At 39.3% G+C, this 13218-nt stretch overlaps 1 protein-coding gene across 1 annotated transcript in view; it reads right to left on the bottom strand.

The window, feature by feature from the left end:
• The window catches only part of LOC132816083 (potassium voltage-gated channel subfamily H member 8-like), a 438395-nt gene that overhangs the window by 42064 nt on the left and 383113 nt on the right, over positions 1-13218 (bottom strand). The window contains exons 12-13 of the mRNA XM_060825513.1: positions 8296-8337; positions 5960-6315 (exon numbers count right to left, since the gene is read on the bottom strand). Of these exons, the coding sequence (XP_060681496.1) occupies positions 5960-6315; positions 8296-8337 (398 nt within the window). The remainder of the gene's footprint in view (positions 1-5959; positions 6316-8295; positions 8338-13218) is intronic.

Raw genomic sequence — 13218 nt, 5'->3', positions numbered from 1 at the left:
ATCTTCTGTGGAGATTTTGTTTGCTTTCTGCATTCACGGGATAAGAATATCACTAGGTAGACAACATTTGTTGCCCAGAGGTCAATTAACTTTTGTGGTTCTGGAGTCACATGTAGGCCAGTCCAGGTGAAGATGGCAGTTTCCATCCCTAGAGGATATTAGTGAACGAGCTGGGTTTTTATGACAATAGTTTCATGGTCATTGTTAGACTCTTAATTCCAGAATTTTTTAAATATTGAATTCAAATTCCACCATCTGCCATGGTAGGATTTGAACCCTTTGGGTTGAACAGTATCTGGGGGAAAGCGAGGACTGCAGATGATGGAGGTCAGAGTTGACAGTATGGTGCTGGAAAAGCACAGCAGGTCAGGCAGCAATAATACCACTACACCATTACCTCCCTTGGTTGCTAAGGTAGACAAGCAGGTGGCTGGAAGAACACAGTAAGCCAGGCAGCATCAGGAGATGGAGAAGTCAACGTTTCAGGTATAACCTTTCTTCTGGACTGGAATGGGTGTAAAGGGAGCTGGGGTATCAACTGGATTCATTCCTCCCATCGACCAACCAGGCCGTACCCTCTACCTGTGTTCACCTATTCCTGCCTCACTATCCCGCCCTTCTCCCCACATACGACCCTCCCTCAGCCATCTCCCTCAGATACAGCCATATCTGTAGCTCCCCTTACACCCACCCCAGTCCTGAAGATGGCTTACATGTGAAATGTTGACTTCTCCACCTCCTGACGCAGCCTGGCTTGCTGTGTTCTTCCAGACTCCCATTTGAGTACCTTGGATTCTAGCATCTGCAGTTTTTTTTTGTCCCTTGGATTTTAGACAGGCTGGGCCTATATTCAGATGAATTCAGAAAAACGATCTTATTGAAATATCAAATATCAAAATCCTGAGGGGACTTGACAGCACAAATGCTTCAAGGATATTTTCCTTGCCCGTGGCTCTGTATATTGATCACTAGCCAATGAAAGGTTTGTTCAAGTCCTGCATTTTCTGGGTTCTCAGTCTTTTGAATATAGAGAGAACAGCCAATTAATCACTTCTGCAATGTAGTTTTTTTGGCAAAATGTTACAGTTAATTTGGTCACAACAAGATCTAAAAAAACTACTTTTGACAAATCTAGGAAGTCCTACGCAATATCATTAAAAAGAAATTGCTTGCTGTTCATTCTCTCAATAAACTTCTACATGAACAGCTAGAATCCTATATTAAAGTTGCACTTCTGAATTACCATAAAAGTCTATGGTTAGTCAACATTTGATTGAAATTGTTCATGAAACAGAATGATAACTTCATCATAGCTTAATTGTGAAGGCTGAACTGAAGTATTGGCTGCTAAGACAGTCAGCTATTTCAGAAATGTTGAAAATCCATAGCAGTAGAAATTTAACAGAAAATGTCATTGAGAAAGATATATTAACATAGAACAAATTGTATGTTTTATAAGCATGCTATCAATGTATGGATTTCCATCGTATACCTATCTTAAATGGGACAACTTTGAGGGGAGTTCTGGAGCAGAGAGACCTTAGGTTTATATGCATAATTCTATGAATGTGGCCAGGCAAGTTGAAACAGTTGTTCAGGTTTATCAGATTCTTGGGTTTATAATAGAGGCATAGAGTACAAAAGTGATGCTAACCTCGACAAACAATTGGTCAGACCATATTTGGAGTATTATCTTCAGTTCTAAACGTCTTATTTAAGGAAGGATGCTAAAGCCATGGAGAGAGTGCAAAGGAGATTTACTAGAATGGTGAGGGATTTTAGATACAAGGAAAGATTTGAAAAATTGGGCTTATTTTCCTGGGAGCTGAGAAGATTAAGAGGCAATGTTATTGAAGCGTTCAAAATTAAGAACAATTTTGATAGGGTAAAAAAGCATATTCTGTTTCCAGAAGTTGATGTGTCAGTAATAAGGGTCATAATTTTAAGATTTTCAGCAAGAGAGTTGGATTGAGATGAGGAGAAACGTCTTTACTCAGAGAGCTGTACGGATTTTGGGGGAAGGGAAAGTGAAAGCGACAGGGAGTATGGCGTTAAATGGAAAGATAAACAGCAGGATAGTATGTGTCCAGGCGGATTTAAAATTGAGGCAGACTGAGAATGCAGAAAAAAGCAAGGATAACTTAGGACATCATATGACTTCCAACATCTCTAATGATAAGAAAGTTAGCATTAAGGCACTTTACCTGAATGCTCCTAGCATTCATAACAAAGCCGATGAACTAATGGTACAGATAATAGTGAATGATTATGATGTGGTAGGCATCACAGAGACTTGGTTACAGGGGGGGTCAGGACTGGCAGTTAAACCTCCATGGTTTTTCAACTTATCGAAAAGACAGAGAGGTGGGCAGAGGGGGTGGGTTTGCCTTGTTAGTTAAGAATAAAATTAAATCAATGGTATTGAATGACATAGCATCGGATGATGTGGAGTCTGTGTGGGTGGAATTGAGGAACCACAAAGGCAAAAAAAACATAATTGGAGTTGTGTATAGACCTCCTAACAGTGGTCAGGACCAGGGACGCAACATGTACTGGCAAATGGAGAAGGCATGTCAGAAAGGCAAGGTCACGGTGATCATGGGAGACTTCAATATGCAGGTGGACTGGGTAAATAATGTTGCTAGCGGATCCAAAGAAAGGGAATTCATGGAATGCTTACAGGATGGCTTTTTGGAACAGCTTGTCATGGAGCCCACAAGGGAGCAGGCTATTCTGGACCTAGTGCTTTGCAATGAACCAGACTCTATAAAAGATCTTAAAGTAAGGGAACCCTTAGGAAGTAGCGATCATAATATGGTAGAGTTCAGTCTGGAGTTTGAAAGAGAGAAGGCAAAATCGGATGTAATGGTGTTACAGTTAAATAAAGGTAATTATGAGGGCATGAGAGAGGAACTGACAAAAATAGACTGGAAGCAGAGGCTAACCGGGAAGACAGTAGAGCAAAAATGGCAGGAGTTTGTGGGTATAATTGAGGACACTGTACAGAGGTTCATCCCCAAGAAAAGAAAGATTATTTGGGGAGGGATTAGACAACCATGGCTGACAAAGGAAGTCAGGAAATATATTAAAGAAAAAGAGAGATCCTATAAAGTTGCTAAGAACAGTGGGAAATCAGAAGATTGGGAAGGATACAAAAACAAACAGAGGATAACAAAGAGTGTAATAAGAAATGAGAGGATCAAATATGAAGGTAGGCTAGCCAGTAATATTAGAAATGATAGTAAAAGTTTCTTTCAATACATAAGAAACAAACGACAGGCAAAAGTAGACATTGGGCCACTTCAAACTAATGCAGGAAGCCTAGTGATGGGAGATAAGGAAATAGCAGGAGAACTTAACAAATACTTTGCGCCAGTTTTCACAGTGGAAGACATGAGTAATATCCCAAAAATTAAAGGGAGTCATGGGGCTGAGTTGAGTATGGTGGCTGTTACCAATGAGATAGTGCTAGAAAAGTTAAAAAGTCTTAAAATTGATAAATCTCCTGGCCCCGATGGGATACACCCTAGAGTTCTGAGAGAGGTGGCTGAGGAAATAGCAGAAGCATTGGTTGAGATCTTTCAAGAGTCACTGGAGTCAGGAAAGGTCCCGGATGATTGGAAGATGGCTGTTGTAACCCCCTTGTTCAAGAAAGGATCAAGACAAAAGATGGAAAATTATAGGCCAATCAGCTTAACCTCGGTTGTTGGTAAAATTCTAGAATCGATCATTAAGGATGAGGTTTCTAAATTCTTGGAAGAGCAGAGTCTGATTAGAACAAGTCAACATGGATTTAGTAAGGGGAGGTCATGCCTGACAAACCTGTTGGAATTTTTTGAAGAGGTAACAAGTAGGTTAGACCAGGGAAACCCAGTGGATGTGGTCTATCTAGACTTTCAAAAGGCCTTTGATAAGGTGCCACACGGGAGGCTGCTGAGCAAGGTGAGGGCCCATGGTGTTCGCGGTGAGCTGCTGGGATGGATTGAGGATTGGCTGTCTAACAGAAGGCAGAGAGTTGGGATAAAAGGTTCTTTTTCAGAATGGCAGCCGGTGACGAGCGGTGTCCCGCAGGGTTCAGTGTTGGGGCCACAGCTATTCGCATTATATATTAATGATTTGGATGAGGGGACTGGGGGCATTCTAGCGAAGTTTGCCGATGATACGAAGCTAGGTGGACAGGCAGGTAGTACTGAGGAAGTGGGGAGGCTACAGAAGGATCTAGACAGGTTGGGAGAGTGGTCCAGGAGATGGCTGATGAAATTTAACATAAGCAAGTGCGAGGTCTTGCACTTTGGCAAAAAGAATAAAAGCATAGACTACTTTCTAAATAGTGAGAAAATTCGTAAAACCAACGTACAAAGGGATCTGGGAGTGCTAGTCGAGGATTCTCTAAAGGTAAACATGCAGGTTGAGTCCGTGATTAAGAAAGCAAATGCAATGTTGTCTCTTATCTCAAGAGGGTTGGAATATAAAAGCAGAGATGTGCTACTGAGACTTTATAAAGCTCTGGTTAGGCCCCATTTGGAGTACTGTGTCCAGTTTTGGTCCCCACACCTCAGGAAGGACATACTGGCACTGGAACGTGTCCAGCAGAGATTCACACGGATGATCCCTGGAATGGTAGGTCTAACATATGAGGAACGGCTGAGGATCCTGGGATTGTATTCATTGGAGTTTAGAAGATTAAGGGGAGACTTAATAGAGATGTACAAGATAATACATGGCTTGGAAAGGGTGGACGCTAGGAAATTGTTTCCGTTAGGCGAGGAGACTAGGACCTGTGGACACAGCCTTAGAATTAGAGGGGGTCAATTCAGAACAGAAATGCGGAGACATTTCTTCAGCCAGAGGGTGGTGGGCCTGTGGAATTCATTGCCACGGAGTGCAGTGGAGGCCGGGACGCTAAATGTCTTCAAGGCCGAGATTGATAGATTCTTGTTGTTTCGAGGAATTAAGGGCTACGGGGAGAATGCTAGTGAGTGGAGTTGAAATGCCCATCAGCCATGATTGAATGGCGAGTGGACTCGATGGGCCGAATGGCCTTACTTCCACTCTTATGTCTTACGGTCTTATGGAATATGCTGTCTGGAAGAGTGATGGAAGTGGATTCCATAGGAGGTTTCAAAAGAGAGCTGGATATATATTTGAAAGTGATGAAATTAGAGGCCTACGGAGGCAAGGCTGGAAAATGGAACAAGCTGGGTAGCTCTTTCAGGAGCCTGTAAAATTCTATGATTCTCTAATTCTATATTCAAAATTTAAAACTATAAACACTTTGACAGTAGGCGTAATGAAAACATACACTCCCAGATTAGTTTTGTTAGGCCCCTACTTCCACCCGATGTACTGAAGTGGTTCAAAAAGCTGATTCATCAGAAACTGTTTCAAAGGAAATAATGAATGGGCAAAAATTACTGGTATTGATAACTATACTAATATCCCAGGAAATAATGGAGAAATTGTGGTAGACCCTCATTTCCTGTCCATTTTGGTTGCAAATTTTAACCTCCAAGTTTAGAAATTATTTTTAGTTTTTTTATTGTCATTCAGGGATGAGGCATTCACTGACTTATTGCCCATTCCTAGTTGCCCTTGCGAAGGTGGTGGTGGACTGCCTTCTTGAACCACTGCAGTCCATTTGGTGTCATTGTTATGTTTTTGTACTAATGCACCAAATATGTGTCATGTTTCACTTGATTTGCTCTCTCTGTTATTTTATGGAGGGATTAATAAATAATTTGAAACAAATAGGTTCACCTGCTCTGTTGCAAACAAACAGGCAGAGGATAGCCAATCAAATCTATTGTGTTTTTATATGAATACCACCACTTGCATCCAGCCTTATGTGCCTTGGTGCAGTGAGTGCCCAGGGAGAAATGTGTTCCTCCCCTACCTTGAAATCCCTCATTTTGGTAACCACAAAAATAAAATATAAAGAAATATATTGAATATTTTGTACCTTGGACTGAGATCAGGAGGAGCATATGAGTTTAGTGCAGAGAGGTGCAGTTTTAAGTTTTTGTTTTTCTCACTCCTTACATTAACCGATTCATGATCTTGTCTGCTTCTGATCATGACACCACAACCCCTGATGGGAGACCGGAAGTCTATACGGCCTGAGAGGTGCTGTTGATTAGCTGCTAGGAGATTGCTGGTATTCGTAGTTTTGTTAAAATTCAAGGATCGATTGTAGTATGTGACGCTGGTAGAAATATGTGACAATGGTGTTGTCTCATCCACTTCCTGCACATCCTCTTCATCTTCTACAATAGAGGTGAGTTTCTGGTTTAGGTTCCCATTTCCGTTGGATTCTGACTATGTGTAAATGTGGACAAAAAAACAATCATTACAGAGGTGTTGAGAACTAAACAGTTCATTATTAACTGAATACAAAAATGATATGATGTAGTAGAAAAAAGACCTGTATGTCTTTCTCAACTTCAAGAAATTCCAATTACTGAATTACTTCTGAAGTGAAGATGCTAATGCAATTAAGGGTTAAAACAGCAGCAAAGTTGCATACAGTAAACAACAATGGAATAAATAACTATTGTTTTCATGATGTTGTTTGAGGGATAACTATTGGCCAGGACATTTGGCATCCTGTATGTCCACCTCAAAGTGAAGATAGGATCTCAGCTTAATGGTTCATTGAAGATGGACACTTTTGAATGCAAGCTTAATAAATGATTATGTTAATATCAAATATTTTGAAAGTCTCTTGCCTGCAAGGCTAACAGCTCAAAGCACTCTTGGATAGTTCCTGAAGTGTGGCCAGAACTTAATGCAGACCCATTTCTCAGAAAAGAGACAAGATGGTCAGAGTAACTAGTAAACTTTACTAATTAGTTTTACATCAGCTATAGAAAAGAGGTTTGAGAGAATCGTTGAAGATAAATCATATGATTGTTTAGATAGATGGGGCATATTGAGGACGTCCAACATGGCTTCAAAATAAGGAGGCAAAGTCTAAAAAAACCTGATTGCAATATTTCAAGAAGTGACCAAATGATGGATGAGGAAGGCCTGGTAGAAATTGCTTCCTTAAGACTTCCAAAAGCTTTTGACGTGCTACAACACAATAGGCTTCACTGCAAGCTCAAACCTTAAATATTAATGGTGTCATACAGGGTAAGAGTGGAAATTGACTGGAAGCAGGTAGGCAGAAAGTAGATGGATTTACTTGGAGACCAGTTACCATGGTTTCACACATGTATCTGTGGTGGGATTATTTCATTTTGTTAATTTTATAGGCTTGGGATGATTTGTTTGGGTTTCATAGGATAATAATGGGAAAGGATTGTGCTTAAATTTATGGTTTATTCCAATGAAATAGGTTAGGGAGAACCAGTGGATGTAATTTGACAGTGCATAGGTTGTATCTCAGGAGATAGTTCTTTTCTCACAGAATAATGGACCTCAGCATCAGGCTGTTGGTCATGCGTTGCACATGAATTCATTGAATTCTTGAAATGAGAGGAGTCCAGTTCTGGGTATTGGAAGTGCTCATTCTTACAAAACGTTTGGAATACAAGAAATCATGACTGGAGTAACTTCCTGCACTTGTTTTGTATTCTTATGTGAGTCAGTGAGGAATTTTATAGATTCCTTTCCCCTAAGTTGCCCTGGGTTTGCTTTTAAACCAGATGTATGTTTTTTTCTGTCAGGCAATCACCTGGTTCCCAGACAGGTTGAAGACTACATACATTGCAAGGGTAAAGCATCACCATTTGTATAGGAAAGATTATAAAGGCCTTTGTCTTTTTGTCATTGCTTGTGTGGTCTTATGGTTCTTCAGATAGAGCAACACAATGTACAGTATTTTGAAGTATGCAAATTTCTCACCCCAAAAAATTTGTAAGACTAAATTTTACAATTGTTCAGGAAATGTTAAATATCTTTAATCAGTTTTAAATTACACTACACCAGGTTATAGTCCAACAGGTTTAATTGGAAGCACTAGCTTTTGGAGTGCTGCTCCTTCATCAGATGTTTGTCACTAGCTCTGAAAGCTAGCGCTTCCAATGAAACCTATTGGACTATAACCTGGTGTTGTGTGGTTTTCAACTTTGTACACTCCAGTCCAACACTGGCATCTCCAAATCACGACTTTAATCAGTTTAAATAGCACATGTAAACATGATCATGCTGGATAATATATGTTTTAGTATTTGCCTTAAATAACATTGATTTGCTTAAAGAATAGAAAATAACTTAAGTCCTAATATATTATGGTTATGATATGGCAATTAACCACTTTCTAATGAGGAGAATAATTCAAAAGGTGCAGCATACCTGGGACATTGTATACGATTTGTTGGACAATCTTGAAATCCCCTGTTGAAATACAAAATCCAAATGAAGCAGAAATACATTTTTATTTACAGAGAGATAATTGTTGAAATCCAAAATACAAACTTCTATGATTCTATACAATAAAGTTCTACAAAATAGTAAAGAATAATTTATTAATGGACACTGGTATATAACACAGAAAGGCTGGGCTTGCTTTCTGATTTTAGAAATACATGTGGTCATCTTCCTTTCTCATTTCTACAGTTCTTTAACTTGCCAATTCAGGGTTTTTTGAATAAATATAAATGGGGTAAAAATCTGTTCAGGGTTGTTACAAACCATTGTTCAGGAATATTACAATTATCTATATCTTAACCTCGGTGTTAAGACTTAACTAAACAAATATATACTGATGATTCAGTTATCTAACTACAGTTACCTATACAGACTATGTTACTATCAGCTATTGTCAGTGCATATGCATAACCCCAATCCAGTACAGTAGCCTAATGGATTCTCTCTTTGGAAGCCAGAATGTAGCTGCTTTAAGTTGGATAAATTACTAATTCAGTTACTTTTCACTCCCAGTTATGGTGATTGATTGAGTGAAATCAAACAACAAGGCAGTCTGTTATTTACATAGTCTACTGCAAGTTTGTTCCTTACTCTATTTTGTTATACTTGGCACTATCTCTGTTCCTGAGCATTCGTTACGTGGGTGTTGATATTACTTCAGTCTTGACTGCTTTCTTTTGAAATAATTCCAGCTCAGCAGGTGAATGAAATGCACTCTTGTTATCTTCTGATCAATCAGCAGAAAACAGCAAAGGTAGCCAGGTAATTATCATGGCATCAATTGCTCAAAGTAACCTGGAACGTTCATTGCAAGAAACATTTTTGCAAATCTAAGTTAATGAGTAGCACTGGTGTTTTATATTATTTCCTGAATTGGCTCCAGTTTTAGTGTCAATTTCTGTTTGTTGTTGAATTATGGCAGAAACCTCCTTAAAAGAATTCTTTACAATTTCAGAATAGAAAGATGAGTTGAATATTGGGTTTATAATGTTGCGCTAAATTATTTTCAATATATACATTATTATATTTTAAATTTAATACTCAAGACTCTATATAGGTTCAGTGTCACTGATCACTTTCCTAATAGTAACTAAGGTCTACTATCATTTTTAAAATTCTTTCATGAGATGCGAGGATCATTGGTGAGGCTAGAATTAGTTACCTATGCCTATTTGCCCTTGAGAAGTTGGTGGTTCAATTCTTGAACTGCTGCAATCCTTGGAGGGTAGTGGACACCCTCAGTGCTGTTACAAAATGAGCTCAAGAATTTTGACTTAGCGACAGTGAAGGAACAGTGATACAGTTATAAGTCAGGATGGTGACTAGCTTGGAGGGTAACTTGCAGCTAGTTATGTTCCAATAGACCTGCCCTGTCCATCTTGATGGTAGTTGTCAAGGATAGAGAAGCTGTTGTGAAAGGAGTCTTGATGCGTTGCTGCAGGGCAGCTTTCAGAGAGTACACATTATTGCCACTGTGCACTGGTGGTGGAGACATTGACAAAACCAAAAGAAATAAAAACAGGTGTAAGCCATTTGGCCCCTCAGATCAGCTCACCATTCAATAGAATCATGGCTGATCTGTCACTCCCTATGCCCACTTTCTTGCTATATACTTGTAACCCTTGATTCCCCTCCTGATCACAAACCTATCTCAGCCTTAAATATACTCAAGGACTCTGACCCCATAACACTCCCTGGTAAGGAGTTCCAAATCAATTCTAGATCAGTTGCTGGCTAATATTAACTTCGAAGATGTTGATGGTGGGGAGGTTCTGCAATGGTACTGCCATTAAAATGTCACAGTCAGATGGTTATATTCTTTTGTGTTGAAAATGGTCATTGCCTGGCACTTGTGTGGCATGAATATATTTGCCACTAATCAGGTGAAGCCTGACTTTTTTCCCCACAGCTTTTATTGCATGGACATAGAGTGCTGCAGTATCTGAGTTACAGATTTGTTGAACAATGCAATTATTAGCAAACATTTCTACTGTTAGTGTCTCCCTTCCTCCCCTCCAGATATTTACAAAGTACATAAAGAAGTTTTGCGACTGATGGAAGCACATTGAAAACTGGAATAGTTACAGAAATTTTTAATCTCTTCATAAAGTTTCTTATCCACCGCAATGTCTGATAAAATGTTCAATGTCCCTGAATTCCACCACATCAACCCTTTTGAGAGTGGCAGCGATGTCTCTTTGTTTGGGTGTTGAAAGTAATATTCAGTCCACATTATTAATATGTACAAAGAGAAAAGGAAGACACTTCTTTACTTTTCTGAATGTCTTTTTATCTTCGTGAAAAATTTCTTCTTGAGGTAAACAGTACTGTTTTGACACCAGGGACTTCCTGTCCATAATTTGAAACATATCTAAACCAATAGCTACTTACAAAGCTTCTGCCTGCAATTCCCACAAGAAGGCTAAACTTGAACTATTACTTAATATAGTTTTACATTTCACCACATGTTAAAATATTTGCTACACTTAAAAAAGGAACTACACGTAAAAGAATGATCAATAAAACTGGTGACACAAGCACAATCCAATGTTATAGTTTGTTTAGTTAAGAATAATCTTCTAATAATATTGGGAAGTTTTGAATAAAGTGATCTCTAGCTTAGGACAGTCAACCAACAGATATGCTGCACAGATATCAAAATTTTGAAAAAATTGAAAGTTTTTTTTGAAAGAGGGTCCAGATGTAAATGGGTCATGTGTGCATTGCTTGTTTTGGAAAACAAAATTGCAATTATTCTTGTTGATGAAAATTCTGAAACATCAGCTTTTTCCATTGGAAAAATTAAATTACAAGAAGCATATATTGATGTTAGTGAAAATGTTCTTTATCTGAGGATTCAGTTGTATCTCAATTACTGACCAGCTGTAAAATAAGTTATGCCTCTGCGCAGTGATTCAGACAGCTTCTCAAAGAAAATCAAGGAAATACAGAGAGAAACTGACTGAGGTCTATTGTTTAAGGATTCCTCAGCTAACAGCAACTGAAATACTGCATCTTTAAAGGCATATTGTTAAGGAGGCATACCTTGAATAAAAAGGCATAGACTGAATAACCTTGAGCATAATCAGATCAACAAAACAATTGATGGAGGGATGAAAAAGTAGCTCAGCAAATCCTGCAGAGACAAAGATAAAGAAACACATTGGGATGAATACAACCACCTTTAGAAGCAAATCAGAAGGCCATTGGGGGAAGCAAAATGATTCTAGAAATGAGAACAAGATGTAGACGGTAAACAGAAAATTATGAATTGTCGGAGCAGTAATTGTGTGGAACTGAAATTGGTCCAGAGGCAGTAAGCAGCAATTAGTATTAAATTGTTGTTTTTCAGACTTGAGGGAAGCTGTAAATGGTGTGCCCCAAGGGTCAGTATTAGGAGCTCTGTCCTTTTCAATATATATTAATGATCTGAAGTTGAATATAAGTGATATAATTTCACAGTGTGTAGATGACACAAATTCAAGATGTAGTTAATAGTAAGGAAGAGAACAGAAGAGAACAATATAGATGGGCACTGAAAATGGAAAGACACTTGATAGCTGAAATTTCATGCAGAGAAATAAAGTGGCACATTTTGATCAGAAAGAAGTGACAATGTTAACTAAATGGTACAATTTTATATGGAGTTGACTAGACAGACTGGGGGTTCAACCACATAAACTATTGAGGATAGCAGAGCTAATAATAAGATCTTGGAAAAGCATACAGGAATTATGGATAGAGACCACTGCTCTTCATAGCAGTGAAATAGCCTTTAGTAATGCTACAAATTGCATCCAAGCATGACTGCAAATGTCAGCCCTATGGCTTTGCAGGTGTAGACATAATGGAAATGCTGAGGAATGAAAATGGAGGCTGAATTCCTTTTGCCATTTCTGGTCTGCCATACATGTGTGAACATGATTGTGGTCTATCATGAGCAAATTGTAATGTTATTGAGTGTTAAATTAAGGTTTGCTGTCTGATCTGCCCCTTTTGGACTTTGTAGGTTATATTACTACTCTCAAATTGAAAACTCGCAAGGACTATTGGAAGGAAGTGGCAGGGAACCTTCAGCTGGGGGGTTTCTGACTTCCTTTGTCTATTGCTGGGTGAGTAGAAGTACTGAGCTCAGTGTTGTTGAGGAGTTCAGAAAAGGTACTGGAAGAGCCTGGTGGTTGATTTTACAAGGAGTGCAGGACTTTGATGATCTGTTAGCAGAAGGCCTGGCAGTTCAAATGGAGAGTATAATTGCAATCTCTCTTCAGCTGGAGCACCATAAAGGTGTGAAGTTAGAGAGTCAAAGAAGAAAGAGGAGGAGAGGTCTGAATTGAAGACTGTACTCACCCTAATACATTCAGGGAAAACATCTACTTTCACTTCAGAGCATGGTCTAAGACAGCCACGTTGACCAAGGAAGCAGTCCCCGAACTATGCCACCTCCTTCCTCTACCAGGATCTGTTGTTGCAGGCAAGGACACAGCTCCTAATTTCCATCAGGTTTGGCCCTCAAATCCTAGGTAAGGGGCTGCTATCCTGGAGCTGACAACATTGGTAATTCACTGGAAAGCAGCTGCTGAGGTAAAGGAGGGATTGTTTACCAGGAGAGAGATTCTGCAGTCATCCCTCTAACCGGAAAGAAGGAACATGGTTTTATCAGGGTGTCAGAATTTGCAATGGTGCAGGGAGCCACAGCCTGCATGCAGAAGGTACTACAGCCAAATGCAGAAATACACCAGAACTGCCAGAGATAGCACTCCCTTCAAGGGAAAGTGCTGTCTGGCTAAAACCCTATGTTTCTCATTGCTGAATGCCTGCCACTCTGTGTGTGCTTTCATCCTGAGGCAG

This window comes from Hemiscyllium ocellatum, chromosome 5, assembly GCF_020745735.1.
Source record: "Hemiscyllium ocellatum isolate sHemOce1 chromosome 5, sHemOce1.pat.X.cur, whole genome shotgun sequence".
Taxonomy (NCBI): Eukaryota; Metazoa; Chordata; class Chondrichthyes; order Orectolobiformes; family Hemiscylliidae; genus Hemiscyllium; species Hemiscyllium ocellatum.
The sequence above is the reverse complement of the archived record's forward strand: the minus strand, read 5'-3'. Positions and strand labels throughout refer to the sequence as shown.